Source organism: Megalops cyprinoides, chromosome 3 (assembly GCF_013368585.1).
Source record: "Megalops cyprinoides isolate fMegCyp1 chromosome 3, fMegCyp1.pri, whole genome shotgun sequence".
In the NCBI taxonomy this organism is placed as follows: Eukaryota; Metazoa; Chordata; class Actinopteri; order Elopiformes; family Megalopidae; genus Megalops; species Megalops cyprinoides.
In genome coordinates, this window is record NC_050585.1 from 11,355,968 (window position 1) to 11,377,051 (window position 21,084).

The 21,084-nt window shown below is 43.0% G+C and overlaps 1 protein-coding gene across 1 annotated transcript; it reads left to right on the plus strand.

Annotated features, from left to right (window-relative positions):
- The first annotated feature begins 228 nt into the window (after nucleotides 1-228).
- Nucleotides 229-9,141, plus strand: ruvbl2 (RuvB-like AAA ATPase 2). The gene is made up of 15 exons (XM_036525050.1): nucleotides 229-274; nucleotides 1,386-1,440; nucleotides 1,737-1,792; nucleotides 1,898-2,039; nucleotides 2,450-2,579; nucleotides 3,938-4,004; nucleotides 4,385-4,491; nucleotides 4,650-4,743; nucleotides 4,859-4,982; nucleotides 5,165-5,259; nucleotides 5,797-5,915; nucleotides 6,773-6,892; nucleotides 7,861-7,990; nucleotides 8,300-8,414; nucleotides 8,759-9,141. Exons 1-15 carry the CDS (start codon nucleotides 263-265, stop codon nucleotides 8,782-8,784), a joined length of 1,392 nt encoding a protein of 463 aa, XP_036380943.1. The 5' UTR covers nucleotides 229-262; the 3' UTR covers nucleotides 8,785-9,141.
- Nucleotides 9,142-21,084: the final 11,943 nt, after the last annotated feature.

The window sequence follows — 21,084 nt, forward strand, 5'->3', positions numbered from 1 at the left end:
TATACATTGCACTATAACAAACACACATGAAACTGCAAAAAAGTCACATAATATTATCCCGAGGAGAGCTATGGTCCCAGCGGAGAGGTTATCGGGGTTTGTAAAATATCTTAACCAATAAACTTAACCAATACGGCTTCCATACGCACACAAAGCATATCATTACTTTGTTACATGATTCGAAACAGTTCCAGTGTGTTGTTTCTACACGGAAGAAATTTTACATCACACACTGCGAAACGGCCGCCGCATTTTTGAAAACATGGCAGCCCAGGTGAGTGACCAACATGCTGGTTGGTGATATGATAAAAGCTTTACTTATATCACAATTGGATTATACATCATGTTGTTACGACGGGGAGGATGCTGTAAATCTGCTGTTCTACTTGATTGTACCAGACTTGGGGCGGATTTCCTAAAATTCAGAACACTAAAAGGATGAATGAGGTTATGAATGAAACCGCATAAAGTTAGCTAGTGCGTATTATTTGAGGGGCAACAAAGACAGATAGCCAGATAGCTAACGTATCTAGATTTAATTCTCTGGTGTTCATCTTTCAGTTTTGTTGCAAAGTAGCTCTTAACTAACAAACGTTAACTTAGTTTGATTGCTGTAGTTGTGAATCGTTTCGAACATTTAGCTAACCATGTAGCTAGCTAGCTAGCTAGCGAACTGGCTAGCTGGTTGTCAAATTTAGGCCGCGTGTTCAGCTAGCTGTGTTGTTAATTTGCCGAGTTCATTGTCATAGCTCTTAAGAAGCGAATAAAGAACTTTTCCCACCTGTAGCTGGCAATTTGTAAAGTGTGGCTTGGATATAGGTATAGCTAGTTAATTAGCAAAGATGACACGCAGACTGTCCAATAGCTAGCCAGCTAGCTAGCTATGTTGCGTACCACTATCTGTTGGCAGTATGAACGGCTACATCACTATGGCAACACAGCGCGCTTTAACACTTTGTAGCTACCAAACAAACCTGAATGTTTAGGATTGGAATGGCCATATCGGTGCTTCCATTCACAGTTTACGTGTGTCACTTTAGAATAACGGGACTGGGTATTTCAGTGACCCAAAAGTTGACAGAAATTGAGTTGGCTAACTACGTGTAGTTATGCGAGCGAGATCATCTTTAGTACACAGAGATGCTGTAGTGCAAGTTAGTTAGCTAACCTAACGTTTTTTTGTCTGTCCAGCTAGATGGGTACCAACAAGTGTGGGTAGCTAACCGAATATTTTTTAATCTAGCTAACTGGCTAGCTGGCCAGCTTCACTTTGTAGAGAGCGTAGTATTTGTATTCATCAACTTTGCATCCAAAGAGAAAAAGTCGTCGACTAAATTAAAGCAGAATTATCTAACTAATCCCGTTTCACTTTTGAAATAAAAAAGATGGCAACAACGAAGGTTCCGGAGGTGCGTGACATCACCAGGATAGAGAGAATCGGTGAGTATTTGGTAATAACTATATGAGGGTAACGCTACTATTTATCTGTACTTGTGGCTCTTCCTTTAAATTCATTTAATAATAAATTTGTAGCTATATTATATTATATATCCTTGAATGTACATTTTAAACGTAGATCACGACGGCACAGTTTTGGTTTCTGAGAATGGACAAATACCGTTTCCCATTATACCAGACACTCCCCCTACCAGCCGCACTTACAGCTCTGAAGTCGTTCTTCCAGTGGAAGAAGCACCATTGTCTTTGGTGTGGTAATTGTTTGCTTTTCTCCCCAGGAGCGCATTCTCATATCCGTGGCCTTGGGCTGGATGATGCCTTGGAACCTCGTCAGGTAAACTTCATTGTTCAAAAGCCACATCTGCAACAGAAGGATTGGTCAGTGCTTGGCTTTAGCCTCCTGGCGCTTTAATGGATTGTGCATCACAACTTCTCCCAGGTTTCCCAGGGGATGGTTGGCCAGCTGGCATCCCGTCGGGCAGCGGGCTTAATCCTGGAGATGATCAAGGACGGGCACATTGCAGGACGAGCTGTCCTCATCGCAGGCCAGCCTGGCACTGGGAAAACCGCCATCGCCATGGGTACCTTCACTGACTACTTTCTCCTCTTTTTCTCAGCCTTTGTGAAGTCCACACTAATGTGTTTGCATGTCATCACTGTCTTGACTGTCTTCCGCATGTTTCAGAGATGTTGATGGTAGGGTAGATGAAGAGAAGTCTTAAATATGTGCTCAAATCCAGCTGTGCTGGACCTGATATCCTTTGCAGAACTTCTCCCTTGTTGCATACTTTTACCTTCAGCATCCACCCCAGAAGTTAGTGAAGTGGTGTAATAGTATGTAAGTGTTTTTTGGACCAGTTACTCTACCAGCAGATGTTTCACTAAGAGAACCCAGGGTGATGTTATTTTTATGTTAAAAAAGAAGTCAGAAATGGACTTGCAAAGTTTTACATGACAGTGGTGACACAGAACTTTCCCTCTGATTTGTCAGGTATTGCTCAGTCTCTTGGACCGGACACACCTTTCACAGCTCTTGCTGGAAGCGAGATCTTTTCTTTGGAGATGAGTAAGACTGAAGCCCTCAGCCAAGCTTTTCGGAAAGCCATCGGAGTGAGGATCAAGTGAGTGGGTTGACCTGAGAATGAGTCTGACAAAAGGAAAAAGACATCATGTGATAATCCATTTTCCTTTTTCATGTTTTTTAATGATGTTATACTGTGAAATAGGGGTGCAATGAATAATCGACGTAGTCGACTAAAATCGATGACCAAATTAGTTGCCAACGAATTTAATTGTCGATTCATTGGTGACGTCATCGCGTGTGTTTTTCGTGCTGGCTCGGAATGCTCAGACATGTAGCCTAAACTACATTTCCTTAATGGGGTGAACAATAGAGATGGCAACACCTTCATGACCAAAGAGCTCAAAAGTGTGGTAGCATTTCACTCTTAACCCTTTCGCTCATAACTTATGTTTATGCTATGTAGTGCGCGTGTTACGTTACATGGTTCGCTATGTTTTCATTAGTGTTATTCAGCTTCTCTTTGGTTTCAGTTAGCATTTGCTATATTTTTTAACGTTAAATCGCTGTTTCCTCAAAGCTAAAATTAGCTAGAATTTTTCCAATCTAGTTTTCTAATCACACCGGTTTTAGCATATGCGCTAAACGGCTAATCACACTGGTGTGACCGTATGTGCGAAAGGGTTAAAAGCCATGTTACTTCACGTTATGAGCTGTAACGTTTTTTATTTTGAAATACATTTTCTCTTGATCAATAATAGATAGTGAAGATAGTGTTGCTGCCCAGTGCACAAGTTTAGAGAACACCGGAGAATTTGATACCTTTTAAATCGTGACAGATTTCTACAACTCGTGTTTATGCGTGTGTGCCCAATGTGGGTTGCATTCGGATTAATTCAAACGAGTTATGGGTTTGTTGGATCTCGTAATGCTACCATGGATGGCTTTCTTCAAAGGAAGCAGATTTGCACTCCCCAGCAAGCAACTGCCCTCACTGAATTAGTCCTAGTTAGCATTCATTAAAAAACGTTTTTGAATGAAGTAAACATCTTTATTGTCTTTATTGTTGGTTAGCATATGCCTAAGAAAACCTCAAGCTAAATTTAAAAGTCATAGATAAGAGCCATTGAGTAATTGTGCGATTCATAATCCGAATAGTCGATTATTCGTTTCAATAATTGATAGATTATTCAACTATCAAAATAGTCGTTAGTTGCAGCCCTACTGTGAAATTAGTATTGCACAGTGAGGTTGTGGTTCCCTTGTTCTCCCATTACAATCTGATACGAGTTATCCTCATATGACACAGGATCCTACCTGTCCCAGTTTCCAGTAATTATGTTAATGTGTTCTAGCAAGGGAGCACAAAGTAGATTTTGGTGTGGTGGATATGGAGAGCTTGGACTAATTATTTTTCATATTTTTCAAACGAGTTCTTACCTAATTGTGACTTCTCAGGGAAGAAACGGAGATCATCGAGGGAGAAGTTGTAGAGATCCAAATTGATAGACCAGCAACCGGAACAGTAAGTTCTCAGCAGTCTGTTTGTTTGTACACTGCATGACTCTATATGTGAGTAGTTTTCCATAGGTATGGTCAAAATCATGCTTTGTGCATGTGCATATCCCATCAGCAGACAGCACCATAGCAGGGTGACTAAAAGTGTGATCGTTTTGGGATGACATTCAGAATGATTAATTTCTCTGATACTGGAAAGAAAAATGAGAAATGAGACCTCAGACATTTCATTTTCATATGCTGCAATCTGAATGGTGATCTGACACTGAGGACACATATTTTATTAAAGGCTGACTTACCACAGCAGGTGTGTTACTGTTTTGGTGGCAATAACCCAGTAACTACAAAAGCCATGTGCATTGGTATCAACGTTTTTTTCTTCGTCAGGGCACCAAGGTGGGCAAACTGACCCTGAAAACAACAGAAATGGAGACCATTTATGACCTGGGCAGCAAAATGATCGAGAGCCTCAGTAAAGAGCGGGTACAAGCAGGGTGAGGAATCCTCATCTGTAACAGCTTTCACATGTTACTACAGACTTGCTTTCTGCTCAGCTTATGAATGAAACATTCTTTGGAAATACATTCTTTGGAAATAGCTAGTGATAAATTGGTTTGTCTGAAGTGATAAATGATGCATTTTGCACCTCCAGGGATGTGATCACGATCGATAAAGCCACGGGGAAGATCACAAAGCTCGGCCGCTCCTTCACCCGAGCCAGAGACTACGATGCCATGGGAGCACAGGTAGGTTTTTTGGCCCTTCTCCCCTGCTCATCTTTCATCTGCAGGGTCATTAATCCAGCCTAGAACACCAAACTCGGGCTCACTGAGTTTTCTCCCCTTATTGTTATTGTTCCAGACGCAGTTTGTCCAGTGTCCGGAGGGAGAGTTACAGAAGCGCAAAGAGGTGGTCCACACGGTCTCCCTCCACGAAATCGACGTCATCAACAGCCGCACACAAGGCTTCCTTGCCCTTTTCTCAGGTTTGACTTACCTTACCTCTGCCTCCCTTTCAGGCTGTTTTCTTGGGGAGGGGTCTGGTGCAGTCAGCACTAACTGGCATTTAGGTCCTTGGCTCCGCCTTCCTTTTTGGATTATCTTTTGAGGGAGGCGTTTGGTGCAATGAGTGCTGACTGGCAGTTGGTCTTGCTGTTTGTCTTTACAGGTGACACTGGCGAGATCAAGTCGGAGGTCCGAGAGCAGATCAACGCTAAAGTGTCCGAGTGGAGAGAGGAGGGAAAGGCTGAAATCATACCAGGGGTTAGTGTGTGCACGTCACTCGCTGTTACCTTTACATTTACATTTACATTTATTTATTTAGCAGACGCTTTTATCCAAAGTGACTTACAAAAGTGCATACAGTAAGTATAGCGACAGTACGGGGACAGGATGTGTACAGCTCCACAATGAGACAGTAGTTTTCAGCTGAGAGCAAGGTCTGTTTGAGGACACAGTACTATCTGATTTGTACAACTACAGCTTATAGGGCAACTAATACGATACACCTTCAAACTTCAAACAGTGCAATGAGTGTCAGAGTAAAGGCGGTGACAAGAAACAATTCAAAAAGCACACAGCAATTTACAACAGCACTGATTGGGGGGGGGCAGCAATTGTGTGCTGGGTCAGTCCAGGTAGAGTCTGAAGAGATGCGTCTTCAGACCCCGTCTGAAGGAATGGGGTGATGGAGCTGTCTGTAGCAGGACAGGGAGTTCGTTCCACCACTGGGAAGCGATGTAGGATATATATAAAGCTTGCATAGTGTTAAAGTAGGATTGGCTGTGTGTCTGATTCCAGGTGCTCTTCATTGATGAGGTGCACATGTTGGACATTGAGTGCTTCTCCTTCCTGAACCGAGCTCTGGAGAGTGATCTGTCTCCTGTCCTCATCATGGCCACTAACAGAGGCATCACCCGGTACAGTATCGGCAGCGCCGCTTATCCACAGCAGGATTCCCTTGTTCATTAAAAATCCTTTAAATGTTGATTCCTGGAAAAGCATACCACTTCCCTTGAGAAATAATGGAAAATTGCACAAATGAAAACCTTTTATTAATCAGAGCACTTGCCTGAAATGTCTTTATTTCTAGCTCACTAGCTTGAGGTCATTTACTATCTAGTCTATTAATGTCATTATACTGATATTGCTAAAAACTTGACCAGCCCACTGACTTGTACATCAAGCCAGAAGTTATTAGTGGAACGAATGCCTTTGCACACAACATTTTCCAAATCTGTGTTTAATTTTATCTTGAAAGCAGGGGTCTCCCCAGAAATGTAACAATGGTGCTGGACCAACATACCAACAAAGCTATGGTCCCCTGACTATTGTTGAGATGTCATTAGCTAAAATAAATGAGAGGAAATGACCAAACAGAGCCTGTTGTTGGGCGCTTGTTTTCGCCAGGACGCTATCCTTGATTCTTCAAGTCATCTTTGTGTCAGTTGTCTTATGATAATAATGAGAAAGGTACAGAACTGGTCAGGTATTTTTTGATGTAAAATGCCAAAAAACTGTGATTGGTAGATACGTTGTTAACATGTCTGTGGGACTGTGGGTCACTGTAGTACTCAAAACCTCTTTGGAGACCCCTGGGAAGTACCTCGGAGTCATGGTAATTGGTCTGTTGTAGAAATAAATAATTGAAAACTGGCCATTTGTCCCTCATTCTTCCTTGTTTAGAAAGGGGAAAATCTCAGTCTGGTTGAAGTGGGGGACCTGCAGATCTGGGCAACATGAGTGGATTCTAAAGCTCTCTCCTTCTCATTTTCAGGATCCGAGGGACAAACTACCAGAGCCCTCATGGCATCCCCCTGGACATGCTGGACCGCCTGCTGATCATCGCCACCTCCCCCTACACAGAGAAGGAGACTCGGCAGATTCTCAAGATCCGGTAAGACCTGACAGCCCTTCATGTGCTGTAAAAAAAAAAAAAAAACACAGAGCAGCTGTTCACATGCAGGTTGAAGGCTTTCTCAGACCTGAAACAAATCTCATTCAAGTCACCTGCTCTTTTCTTAAAACAATGTTTTGGTGATGTTGTGGAAACATTCCAGAATAACCTTGCTTACCAGGTGTATGTCAGGAAAGACTACTGACATCCCTGCTCAGTACGTAGATTATTCATCATAAGTAACGACAGCTGTGTTTTAAAAACTGAAGAAATTCATAGCACAAAAGACTGAACACCACCTTATGAGATGGCAGTGTGTGTGTTTGCAAATAGTAAGGCAGAATGAGACCCCCAAGTCCATTGAGATTATTAATTTTTGCAGGCTTGCATTTTTTCTCTTGAATTTAGGTGGCAAAATGCTTATGTATATGCCATTCAAAAAGTCCTAGACTGACCTGTACAGACTCATTAGTGGAAGCTGCTTACATTTTACATGTTACAGTTATATAAGAGGATTAGACCGTACTGACAGTATTCATGCATTTGTGTCCAGTGGTGTTATTCAGTCAAGTGTAATAATGAAAAATGAGATCCGTGCAAATGTTCCCATGTAATCACATTGCGTTCTAGAGCTGAGGACATTGTTAATGTGTTACTAATGGTGCTTGCTTATCATAGAGGAGAGGAATTTTTGTCATTAAAAAGAGCAGGATTACCTCAGGCTACAACACTAGTGTTTATTGGAATGCTTATTGGAAGCCTTTAAATCTGTCTAGTAAGCAGTGGTCTCGATTTCTGCAGCTGTTTGTTTCTACCCGCTGCTTTATCCCAGAGCAAGATGTTTAACCTGGGTTGCTTCCAGAAAATTTGAGTTAGCGTAAATGGGTAGTATGTCAGATGTGAGCTGTGCAAGACTTTTGTGTCTGTCTGAGGGAGAGAAATGAGAGGTAACCCCTTATGCGTTTCAGGTGTGAGGAGGAGGACGTGGAGCTGAGCGAGGAGGCCCACACGGTTCTGACCCGCATCGGGCTGGAGACCTCCCTGCGTTACGCCATCCAGCTGATCAGCACGGCCGGGCTGGTGTGCCGCAAACGCAGAGTGGGTACTCCAGCTGTAGCCGCTCTGTCCGCGCTACCACCACTTTGACATTAGGGTTTGAATTCCACATACCCCTCTCCCCCTTCCTGCTTGTACCTTTCCAGCATCAGCAGCACTCTTTCTTCTTTATGTGCAGGCTGAGTATGTTAAGTCATTGTATGCTGTATGTGTCAGAATGGTCAAGCTCACGGTTATAGCATCTGGAATTACTTACAGGAAATCCTGAAATGTTCCAAAATGGAATGTTTCCTCACCTTCGCCATTTCGGTTCAAGCTTTAATGCAGCGTCTTCTGTTCTGTTCTGTTCAGGGAACAGAAGTGCAGGTTGAGGATATCAAGAGGGTGTATTCACTCTTCCTGGATGAGTCTCGATCCTCGCAGTACATGAAGGAGTACCAGGATTCCTTCCTCTTCAACGAAGCGCGTAAGTCTCTCCCCCTGTTCAGAGTTCTTCAGTATATCAACTTTGAGTGAGGTTTGCCTGTAACATCTGCATTAAAAGTTAGATTTATAAAACTCAAGAATGTCAAATGCAGATTCAGTGTAGATGTTTTTCATATAGATTTTTATTCCCACTTGTTTGCGCTGTCTTCTGCGCTCGTTTGGCTGCGTGGACCATATCCTTCAAGTAGTGCACCCACCGTATCACAACATAGCTGTTTTATTAACAAGACACTTGAGTAGAAACAGGAAAAATCACTGAAAAGTAGAGTTGGTTGCCAAATGTGGAATCTGCATCTGAAATTTTCCCATCTGTTTTATTTTCAGAAGGAACTCAGATGGAAACGTCATAATGAAACGGATTAAGAGAATTCCTTTTTTTACCGAGTGTATGTGAAATTCAAGCTTTTCCCTCCGTGTGAAGTTTGAACCCTTTTGACTGTAATTCCCCTCTGTTGGTGTTCATGGTCATATTACAGTGTTTGGATGTTTTTCATTGTTTCGTGGGACATGAACTGAGTTGAAATTTACACATTAAATTCTCATTTTTCACTAAGTTCCTTTCATCTCCATTCTTCCTTTTTTTGCCTCTACATCTTTCTTTGTACTGTAGGTTTTCGGATTTGTATGATTGGGATTTAAGTTGGGTGGATGACTCTTTTGAAAAAACAATTTCCCCAGAAACCAATTGGATAAATTGGCCTCTGACAATGGACAAAATAAATTGATTGCAAAACTGTTCTTGTTGTTATTGATTGCTCTTTGTTGTAACAATAGTTGTAGGGTCACAGTTGCAAATACCCTGTTCAGTCAGCATGTTATCTGTATGAATTATATACCATGCGATGTGCACCATTTTTCCTAGTATATTAAAAAGGAGCTTTAAGACATATAATAGGAAGGGATTAGGAAGTAATTTCCTTCTTAGATGAGGGGTGTAAATTTCACTTTGTTTAAAACCAGTGTTTGCTGGGCATGCCTACATACCACCCACCAGACTAATATTTATGTGTCATTTATCTTCCACTGACAATGTGACACATAGAACCATAAAAACAACATGGTTAGTTTTGGTCTTCACTACAATATTCTGCAATTGAAATACTATGCAGTCATTTGTCACTGTTACCTCCTAAGTTTCTTGAATGCCATTTTTGATATCCTGACTGTGTATAATTCATTTTATAGTTTTTGTCATTGTTTAAATTTGACATTGCTTTGTTCTGCATGTTTTTCATCAGTGAGTTAGTTATTTAAAAGTGACTCCTGGAAGCACCAGTACCAACTGAGTTCCACATAGAAATGCTATGCTTGAACACTGTACTATTGCTGTAATTTGGTTGTATTTTGATTGGATCCTGCTCCAAAATGCACAAAACTTTTCCCAAGGTGCCTCTAAATCAGTGTTTTTTTCCTCATTTCGGCCATGTATTACTGTGAATATACCACTGGGTGGCTCTGTTGGAACATCTTGCTTAAGCCCAGAAAAAAGCATGTAGCACCTTGGCCTTCATGCCTGCTATGAGCCTGTCTAATGTTGCCCTGTATAAATGCATTCCCCGGAGAGTGGAAAAGGCACAAAAACAGATTTTTGTCTCTGAAGAAATATTTTTCATGAGCAAAAGGAACTCCATAACAGAATGCTGTGTCCTTATCTGCCACGCCATGAAGCCATTTCACCAAAGCTAGATGTCTTTATCCTTGAATGATACCCATTTTAAAATGGTACAGAATATACCACTTAATTAAATGACTGTTTTTTGTACAAATAAGACAAATATTCCAAACTAGTCTAGTCTTAATTCTCGTCAATGTTGAAATGTATATTTATATACAGATAGAGCAGTACCTTGAGGTGCACAAAGAATTTATAAACTAGCCCTAAAAGGGCAATTGGTTTATGTGTGCTTGATGAATGCAACTAAAATTTGTTGTTTTCAACTGCTTAATGACTCTTCAAGAAACTGGGAAAACATTGTAAGCAATAATTCTAGATGAACTCTTAATAATTAAGTTTTGACTGTTGGTGGAAATTTCGTCATTAGCATAGCATCTCTGCAGCAGAAGGGCAAAAGCATCTGACATCAACCACAGGAAAATGTGTGTCAACATGCTATTTCAGTAATGATAGGATGCTTTGAAAAGGTCTGACAAGCAGCCAAAGCGGCCCTTTCCCGCCGGTTAAGTACAAGCGTGAACAGAAATGGACGTTGAGATGCCATTGTGGTCTAACCTGAGTAAACAGTTTCACAGTAACCTCCCTGTGCCTGGAAAAGATGGCTCTGAAAGTGTCCGGTTCCAGTGCACATATAGTATTAATAGGATGCCAGTCTGTAAAAAAAATAACTAAGGGGAACAAAGACCCAGACTGTGTAAAAAAGAGGGATTGGGCAAAGGAGATAATCCTGGACCCTACAGACGTGCCGACAGGAGACAGAAGGCTCTCTTGTAGAGAGGAGGTACTGTGAGTTATGAATGAGAGAAAGAGAACAGGGAGACTGTTGATGAGGGATGTGTATACAGTTTCACAGATAGGAGGGGTAACCAAAAACTGCCCATTTCACAGCCCAGAATTTATTCCAGAGGAAAAAAAGCATCCAGATCAGAGCAGTCTGAATTTAACCAACGATTCTGAACAAAAAGATGATGTATTCAGCATATAGTGTAATGGTTGTAAAATGCTACAGGGGATAATAGAAGAAATTGGAGTAATTCAAACAGTCATATTCTTTGGGGAAAACAGTATTGAAAGTGATTTTAACCTTTCTTTTGTAGCGGATCATCTGTGAAAGAATCTAGAATGAAACTACTGCTTTGGGGTCAAAGGTTGATCAGTATAGTTGCATCTTTTTGAAAACAGTCTTAATTTACCTTCTCTGTCTAAAAAATGTACAGCCAAAATAACTGGATTGCAAACTGCCAGCTATAGCCTTAGCACACTGAAAATGTGTTAGCTTGCCAGATTTTTGATGCCTCCCACCGCGAGATGAATATGTAATTGTCACTGGAGACTATGCTCATATTAGTCTGCCACGCATATCACAGGGAGCAGTGAATTTAAATCCTCCACTAATGTGCCTCTGAGGGCAATATGCCCCTCACGTCATAATGGCAAAACCTGAGGAATTGCTCCTCAGTTGCATGTATTGGGTAATCAGCGGGAGGAGCAGAAATCTATGGAAAGAGACAGATCGGGAAAGAGGGGGGATGGGTGATTCTTCTTTGCTGCCAGAACGTTACTATGAGAATATTAAAAAGCCAAGCTGTCACTGATTTAGTCTGTATCTGACATTGAGCTAGCGGAGCGACAACTGTTATGTAATCCCGCGAGCACAGTTGCGGGTGTATATTTATGTTAAGCGTCCGCAATCTGGTCTCTACCAAATCCATCTGCACAGAAGTACGTGTGTGGAGTGTGTCTAGTAAACATGTGGAATAAGATTTAGGTGAAACGGGGCAATTGCGTTGACCCACAGAAGGTATACCAAGCATCAAGTTGCTTTAACAGCACTAATGATGTACAGCTTCTCTGGAATCTGCCTCAGTCACTCCCACTCACCCTGGCCCAAGTTCACAGGCAGAAGACAAGTGGATATTGCTCTAACATGGAATTTTTGCATAAGATTGAAAGGGAAGAACATTCCCCTCTGCACTGAGCAGTTCAGGCAGTCTGTGTTCAGTTGCTACCATTTTTCATAGACCAGCATTGTGTGCCTGTATAGCAGCATAACGGGGTTATTCTTTGTGTTCTCTCTGGTTCTGGTTTTGATCCAGTACCCTCCGTGGGCTCGCGGTCGGAGGCACCGGAGCTGTTGACACAGCCGGCCCAGGTGTGCGCGGACGATAGTCACCGTGGCGACTGGAATGTTTGCGCCTCCCCGTCACTTTTCGGCGGCACGCGCTTGTATTTATAGCGTGCGAAAACAAACAACATCTCGGGCGACAATGCTTCCCAGCGAAGGTCACTTCCCCCTCCGGAGTCGGCACCATGGTGTGTGCTTCCAGTGCCAGTTACCTGTTTACCTCCAGACCTGTCACATTCCAGAGGGATTGCTAATGGTCTGCGGGGAGAGCAGGGGGTGGGGGAAGAGAGGGGTGGTCCCTAGCAGCGGGAGATCGCTCGGAGGCGACCTGCCAATCACTCCGGCTCCGCCTCCGCAGCTGCATCGCTCTCCCGGGTCGCCAGCGCAGAGACTCGGCTGGTCTTTTGTAGGTCTCCCCCCTGCTCTTTATTTTACCTGTTGGCTTCATCCTTTGTGCTCAGTGGGATCCTGACGAGCTCTACACCCCCTTTTGTTTGAGGAATTCACTCCCTGTTCTTTGATTTCTCCTGGCAGGGCCTTTGACAGGTAACAGATAGGCCCCTCTCTGTGGCAGCGCCACACCTGCGCATCAGTCAAAGGAGGGGATTGAGGATTAATGTCAAATACCAAGTGGTGGGGAACAAAAAGCCGCCCCCCTCTCCCTCTGATGTAATCCCCTCTGCTTATCTCGATGCGTGTGCCATCTCTCTTCATCGATCCTGCCTTTCTGAAGTTCATTGGCCTGACCTGATCTGCCTGCCTCAGGAATCTGTGTGCGTTTACGCAAGCAGCCCTGCCCTCCCTATCCCTAACCCACACTCCTGCGCTCCCCCCAGCCGACCCCCCCGCAAGCCCCCACCACCCCGTTCCAGGAGCCTGTGGCGTCTCAGCCCTGACCCCATTGTTCGCTTCCAGGAATTGACCTGCTTCTTTCAAATGTGGTGAACAGGATGCACTGCTTTGACTGTTTGTTTTTCGATCAGCGCAGGCAGGACGGCTCGTGGGCCAGTGGAATTTGCAGTTGCCCGTGCAACGCGTCATTGTCATGACCCTGTGCTGTCTTTTCAGGGAGGGTGGCAAATTTACGGCAAGAAGTACAAAAAGAGTTACCTTACTAAGATAAGTTACTAGGCTTGATTAATTCTGTCTATTGGACACACACACACACAGTGAGAGAGATAATTATATATATACGTATATACACATACACATGTGAATGTGTGTGTATATAGTATAGACATAAATATAGTTTAGATATATATTATAAATATGACTGATATAACTATAGAACAAGAAAGGTTTAAAGAGGTTTTTAAGAATGCTGTTACAAGACGCTTTGACTTCCAAGAGACGTGGTAGGAAATGCTGTTCGAAGACAGCCATATTGAGTTATACGCGATCTGCATGAACACATAGCCTGCTGTCTGCTGGGTGCTCTTTGCAGTGTCAGCCTTCACACGTGTGAAACGCATTTCCTGGTGACAGTTTGCCAGGATCTCGCCTGTTCCCCCTGGGTTACTTATCACCACCAGCAGCACTTATCACCATCAAACGCTCAGAATCATCTGAAATGCACCCGCATTCCCCCCAGCTGCGATTGCAAAGGTTGCGCTCTGTTACTTCAGACTGATAGTAATTTCATGGCTTAGTGCCTGAATGTGCATGAGGATCCTCTCCAGGGGGTCCCAGAGGCACTGCAAAGCTCCACGTTGACACTAGCTAGAGGTGAAGCAATCCTGTTGTGTTTGTTTCCCTTTTTTCCTCTTTGTTTATGATTATGGCTTGTGGGCGACCGGTGTTGTCAGCTCTTTGGAGCAGCTACACTATCAGATCACTCCATAATGGCTGTTGGCGTTCTCAAAATATACACTTGCTCTGCCCATATACCATGTACCAAATTCTGTGGGGTGGTTGACCTCTGTGGAGATCATTGACAGCTCTGTTTAAAATATTGACAGACACAAGACTAAAGGTAACATGGGACCATAAAAGCAAATACATACCAGAAATTATGTTATCCTTTGCCTAAGGAATAAATAATTGAGCTTCAAAATAGGATCAGACAGAAGGGTGATGCTGAAGCAGTAAATCTTTTTAAAGATTTTTGTAATATTTATCCACTTAAAACACTAACACATGCTCAGCTTTAAAGTCAGTTTAACAGATTATGAACGCCCACCCTGGAAATACTGTATGTGTTGTCTGACTGGTGAGGATTGAATGGCTTTCAGTGAGACCGTCTGCCACGTTCTCAGTCTGAACGGAGGTACCAGGTACAAAGTACTACTGAAAACCTCAAAGAAAAGAGGAGCGACGGACTAATTGAACCGAGATTGTATGCACGAGTGGCTCATCTCACGTATCCGTTTCAAACTGAGAGCGCCACACACGGCGGCCGGGTGCAGCTCGGTGTGTGCGGGCGCTGCCCTCGCCCGGTGAACAGTGCGAGTTATGAAAACAATCGCTAATGCCCTGTGTAAACACGGCGAGGGCCCCTCGGCTCTGGCGAGACGGAGAGGGTCGGGAATGCACGGTGCGGGCTATGTACCGCGGCATCCTCTGTGGCACGCTTCCAAGGAGGTGTTCGCCTGAGTAGCGTGATCGCCCTTTTGTGCGTTGGCCTTTTTCTTTCCGCCTCCTTCCCGCATTTGCGAGAAGGAGAGCGTGATTCCCTCACACGTTACAATTAGAGACCAGGGACTGTCGACCTAGGGGGGATCTTTGAAGGCAAATGAGCAGACCGATTTGACAGATGTTTTTTTTTTCCTTTGGCATTGGAGGGCAGGACACTGAGCTTTCCCCAGAGTTGTTTGGGAGTAATATAGAGGTGCATGAATCGACTCCTTTCCTGGCCGAGTTTAGGCACTAACGTCTGTAGAGATGATATGTTTCATGCCCGAAAAGTAATGTGATTAGGGTGAAAGGGTAAACTAACATTCTGCTTCGTTTAGATTAGCTGGTCTTATCCTTCAGAGAGCACAGGAGGGCTTTGTCTTTTAAGTGTGAAAGTATGTTGGTGGATGGTTGGAAAGCTTGGCAGTGTAGAATGAAGGTGTCTCTTTGTTGTTGGTGTTAATGTGAATTCATCAAAAAATTGTTTACCCCAAAGGCCGAGAGACTACTAGAGCAGTTTAGCACCACTTGGATGTAACTAAGGAAAAGTGTGAATTGGGAAATATGCTGTTTGACAGAGTGAAAAACATTTCAGAATGCTACGAAACATTTCATTTTCCTTCATCTGTAATCTTAGCGCGCATTGCTGTTAGGAGTTTCTTGTGTGTGCAGATTCAATGAATGTTCTGACAGTTCATGTGTGAAACGATCCGTGCACCTTTTGGAGAAGGCCTAGTGTAACCCCTCGCCCCCGAAAGAATCTGTGATCACCAATGGTGTAGATAATAGACGAAGAGACCGAAACTATGAATGTGATGATACATGTGCTCATTAGCTTGGTGCAGTTTTGTGCCGATGTTGCTTTGCATTGTTCATGCATGTGTATTGGGCCATCCGAGTTTGCCCTCCCCTGTGTGCGTGCCTTAACCCTGTCTGCACGGCAGCATCTGCGCTCATGTGTGCTGCACACGTGTGCGTCCCTCGGGCCCCTGCTGGGTCTCACGCGGCTTTGTGAATGATTCGCACGCGCCTCGGCTTCCAGCAGCAGATGAGTGGTAATGAATGAAGACGAGAACGAGGTGAATGAAGGGAGAGAAAGAGACACAGCGGCTGGTGAAATGGTCCGAACGGAGGAGTACAGCTCCGAGATCGGCTCATTACTGTGATCAGCATCCGCACTGACGATGCGGGGCTGTAGTGTTCAACCTTTCCGATGCAGTGCAGCCATCTGAAGTGATAGTGGGGTCAGATGCGCAAGTTCAGTGCCAGCTGCATTCCTTGTGTCCAGTTGAGTTCTCTGAGTCAAGCTCCATTTTTTCTGCATTCCACCGTTCATTTTATTTCAGCATGTTTTCCATACGTGTATGACATAAAAAGGGCGTTTTTCCTCTTTGCCTTTACCTGTGAGAATCATTCCTCTGCTGCACGGGGATATGAGTTTATACTTGTTCCCTAAGATAAAGGGTTTTTGACATTGCTATTAACGCAGATGCTTAAACAGTAATGATTTAGAATCCCTCTTTATCACAATATTTGAATAAATAACAAACCCAATGTCCCAATACATACTGAAGAGTAGGTATATCCAGTAAAGGTGACGGGAAAAGAGTACGCAACCAACAAAGAAAGCAAGAAATGAACTATTTTGCGTGAGACTGCAATTAAATAAAATGGACGATTCCTCTCTCTTCACGATTTGAGACACATTTCCAGATCCAGAACTTGGAAAACATAAATTAAAGAGCTCCGCCTTAATTTCAATTCAACACACAACTCAACCCAACATGAGTCCATAAAAATCCAAATTGGCCACCCATTATCACTCCATTTAAATTAAATTCTGAAATTAGATCTGATCTGTGATTTGATTTAACAAACAAACATTTTCGTTAAATAGCGGCTTCTGAAATTATTTAAAGATATCCCAATGCACTTGCCATCCTTTTCATCTCGGTTCAAGAGGATTTTTTCTGCCTCGGCTCCTTCTGTCGCGACACATTTACGATCAGAGGCTTCTATCTATAATTCCAATCTGGAGTAAAATGATCTACTTGTTAGACACGCTTATACTTTACTTGCACGTGCAAAATGAATGGGGCTCATGTACAAATCATGACGATTAGTGACATTGCTGATGTTAATTTAGCGCCGGGACACTGAATAGCCTGAGTCTCTGCTGTCGCTTATTGTGTTGACACATCTTTGTCCTGAAGGATAAACCCGCTCATGGAACAGAAACGGAGATACAAATTACTTGGTACAGTACATTCTTTCCATGTTCAGGGCTGGCTATATCTGTAATTTATGCTTCAGGGGCTCCAGACACAGCAGCTGTTTTATTAATAGCCCTATTATTATTATTATTATTATTATTATTATTATTATTATTATTATTATTTATACGGGTGCTTCCTTTGACACGATGAATGTGGGATGATAATGTCAATTGGTCCAAATGGATCCACAAGATAGGTAACTACCTTCACTGCTGTACGGTTTCATTCTGCCTTTAAGTATTTCTGTCAAACAAACTTTGTTACTTTGACTCAAACAGAAACGCTATGATGCAGGTATGGTCTGCTTCTCCATAATCTACTAGATGAGGACCTGCCATAATCCTGATTTTAGTTGTTTTTCATTCATAGGGTAGTCGTGCACAGATTGTGTTTAAACCCACCTGTTCGGACTACATCTTGTTCCCAAGAATTAGGACGTATCTTGTGTCTACATCCTTGCACCTCAGCATCCCTTATGAAGAGAGAAATCTGACATGGCATCATACATCAGCATCAGTCGAAAGCTCACGCTTTCCTGTTACTCCCATATTTGCTCTTATGTTTCTTTGTTTGGCACCTTCTGTGTTTCGAAGTAACAAAATGTTCTCTTTATGGCCATTTCTGAAAAAGTATATATGCCTTTGTCTGAATGGCTATGTGTTTATACCAGCGTTCTTTAAACCTAATGTGTCAGTATGTGTTACTTGCTACCCTGTACCCGTGCCCTAATTCTAGCTCATACAACATGCACTGTGTGTGCATTGCCACAACAGCCTCGTGAGTCTCTGCATCACAGTGTTCGCCAAATAAGCAGATATATGCAATAATAATAATAATAATAATAATAATGGGTCGTTTTTCCATCTGAAATACGAAGCATCGTAGAGGAAGATGAAAGTCTAGCGGCAGGCAAGGTGAGGAGGACGCCATAATGGCGGTTAGAAAGCCATTTCTGTCAGCGCCGTGGATGACGCTGTTACTGCGGTCTGTGGTGACTTGAGTGTGGGGGTATCAGTGTGCCATGTGGAGAGGTGAGAAATTCACAGCGGAGGCGTGATGGCAGTGTAGCGGTGCCCCCCCCCCCCCCCCCCCCCTCAGCCCCTGCTCTCCTTCCACTAAGACTTAAAAGAACACTGCTGTGTTCTTTCAGTTGGGTGAAGATGCGTTTTTAATACCTGTCTGATGGTCTTGGCATGGCGCCTGATAGAGTAAACATTTTTTCATTGGGGAATGTGTGTGTGTGTGTGTGTGTGTGTGTGTGTGTGGGGGGGGGGGGTGGTTAGAAGGGGTGGGAAAGGGGGAGGGTTTCAGCTCAAATGCTTCTTAACAACACACCTGTAGCAAAATTGCCACTATCACAGGTGCTTTGACTGTTCCTGTACTGTGTGAACTGAAAGCATGTTCCTGTATATTATACTGCACCCCCCCCACCCCCCCAAAAAATGCTGTGTCTGTCATTTAGAATAGCTTCTAACCTAGCCTCTCTCCCAATGTCTGCAGAGGAAGTATTGTCAGACGGAGAAAAGCTCTCAGAGGGTAACCTTTTTAATTTCTGTCATTTGCGAAACCCTGTATTTTTCAGTGATTAACATCTTAGGTTCCTGATAGCCTCAATCCTCAATATAACCTTTATTCAGTCCCTCAAAGACCATTTCCTGTCACCTCTCTGTAATTTTGTCTTGTTTCACCTAATATGTACCCAGGTCTAATGCTAACCTTTCCTTTGAAGTACTATGCATATAAAAAGGAGGGACTTCAAATTGTATTCACAGCAAAAATACAAATTTGCTGCCATTGTTTCAACAGACAGTATCTGAAATAGTCATCATTGAATAAAAACATTTAAAAAGGCTGAGCTTAAATTTAAAGAGGCAAGTAGTGTAATGTTTGAACTACATGAGCATACGTATACTAATTTATTGTGAAAGATTGAGATGAAAAGCACAACCCTTTCTGGTATAGAGTGGGGGCACTGTGAGTATGGCTGCATCTCTCATTTAATTACAAACAACCACACAACACAAGTGGCCACATCCACCCACAGCCAGGAGGAGATTACACTGACCAGGTGGAAGCACCCTGCCCATCTTCCTGTCCAATCAGGATTCTTTCATTGCCTGGCAGGTCTAGCTGGCATTACTGCCTTCGCAATGGATTTCTGGCTATGGCTCCCTTGCATGTTAATGTTTGTGCCTGTCTCTGCATTCCTGTGGAAATCAAATTAAGTAGATGGGGCTTCTTTTTTCAGATCTCTGCCATTATTGCTCTGTTCATGAAATTAGATTAAAAAGAATTTGCAGTGCTGGGTGAGGTCTCTCTCTCCTGCTCTCTCCCTCTCTATCTCCACCCCCCCCCCAACATAAAAATGATCTTTCTTTATAAATTTCCAAAGCCCTCTATCATTCTGTTTTTCTCTCTCACTCATGTTGTCTTGCTTAGTATAGCTTTGGGTAAATCTGCCACATAGAACAATGATCTTCATATTCTCAACACTCTCAGTTATATCTCTCAAAGTGGGTGTAATGTGTGTCACATTCCTGCTTCCTATTTTTCCAGTCCAAACTTATTTCTTGGTCCTCTTACTTACACTTACTTTCACACGTTACCTGCTGTGTGTTGACATTTAGTCTATGAGTCAGGGATTTCTTCTTATGTTTAGTCTAAACAGAGAGATTAAAGTATTTATTAAGTAGAGTTTTCAAACAATCTACTTTAATGTTGTACATATGTGGCTAAATTGGGCATATGGGGAAATATTGTGCCCACACAGGTTTGCATGGTTTAAAACACTGGTCTTCACTAAGCAAATTTTAATACTTAATGATGTTTTTGCCATGAGTTGTATGCAAGTGGCATAGACTGTTATCATGGAAAATGAGCGATACTTGATCCCGCAGCTGTAGTATGTATGTTATTGTGCGGTTTCAGGGTGTATTTGTTGTAGGAGTTACAGGTAGGAAGGACATCTAAAACTCTTCCGTGGTTTTCAGATTGTTTTATTTTAAGTGGGGAAAATCAAGCAATTTCCAGCTGACTATGGTGCCTCGGTTTCCTGCCTACACCCTAGTATTTCCTGCTCTTTCTATGGTTTTTGTACACTCACTTCCAAAACGTGAATTACACGCACTCCTGTGGGGGTGGGTGGAGGCTTTTGTCAGCATGAAGACATTGCAACATGGAAGAGTCTGATGAGAAACTTTGCCCATAGTCCACATCAGTATTTTTGAAAAGATTTGCTAATCTCCTAGACTGCCTCTAAAGCTCTCTGTCAATAATGAAGGTCGAGCCTAAACGAACGAGTGTCTGACTCGATCAATACCCACAGCACAACAAAGGCCTGTATGGAAGATTTGAGCAGACTCTCAGAGACAGTAACAGGGACATGTAAAAGCCTGTTTGCACTGGGGTTTGAAACCTTCATTATTAGTTCTACTCTGTGAAGACCAGCCTTCAATAAAAAATAATCACTGGAACAGAGCAGTCCTTCACTTCTCCTGTGTGTTTTTTTTTTTTTTTTGTTAAAAAATGGCCTTCTCCCTTGCGAGCTGAATGCATGTTTTTTTTATATGTGAGAACCTGAAAAGGACTTGTGTGCTCCCTCTCCACCGCACTGTCACTCCCCATTCCTCACCGCGCACCTTTTCACGACGGCCCTCTACACGTTCATTTAGCTGCAAATGGCTCCACATCAGCAACCTTTTCATGGGGCAGTGTTATAAATAATGCTACTTACTGCCTCAGTGAGCCCCTGCCCAGCATTGAAGCCCTGACTGAGCCGGGAGCTCTAGCCAAACAATACAGGGCTTCATTCGAGGCCTACTCCAGCCAAGCTTACATTTCCTACCCTTGATAAAATCAAGCCTTTGTCAACTCCACGAAAGAGCCCTATAGCGGGGAATTTACCCCAGCTCCGCCTTCTCAGGTATTTTTGTAAAAGAACCAACACAGTACCCTGCTTTAA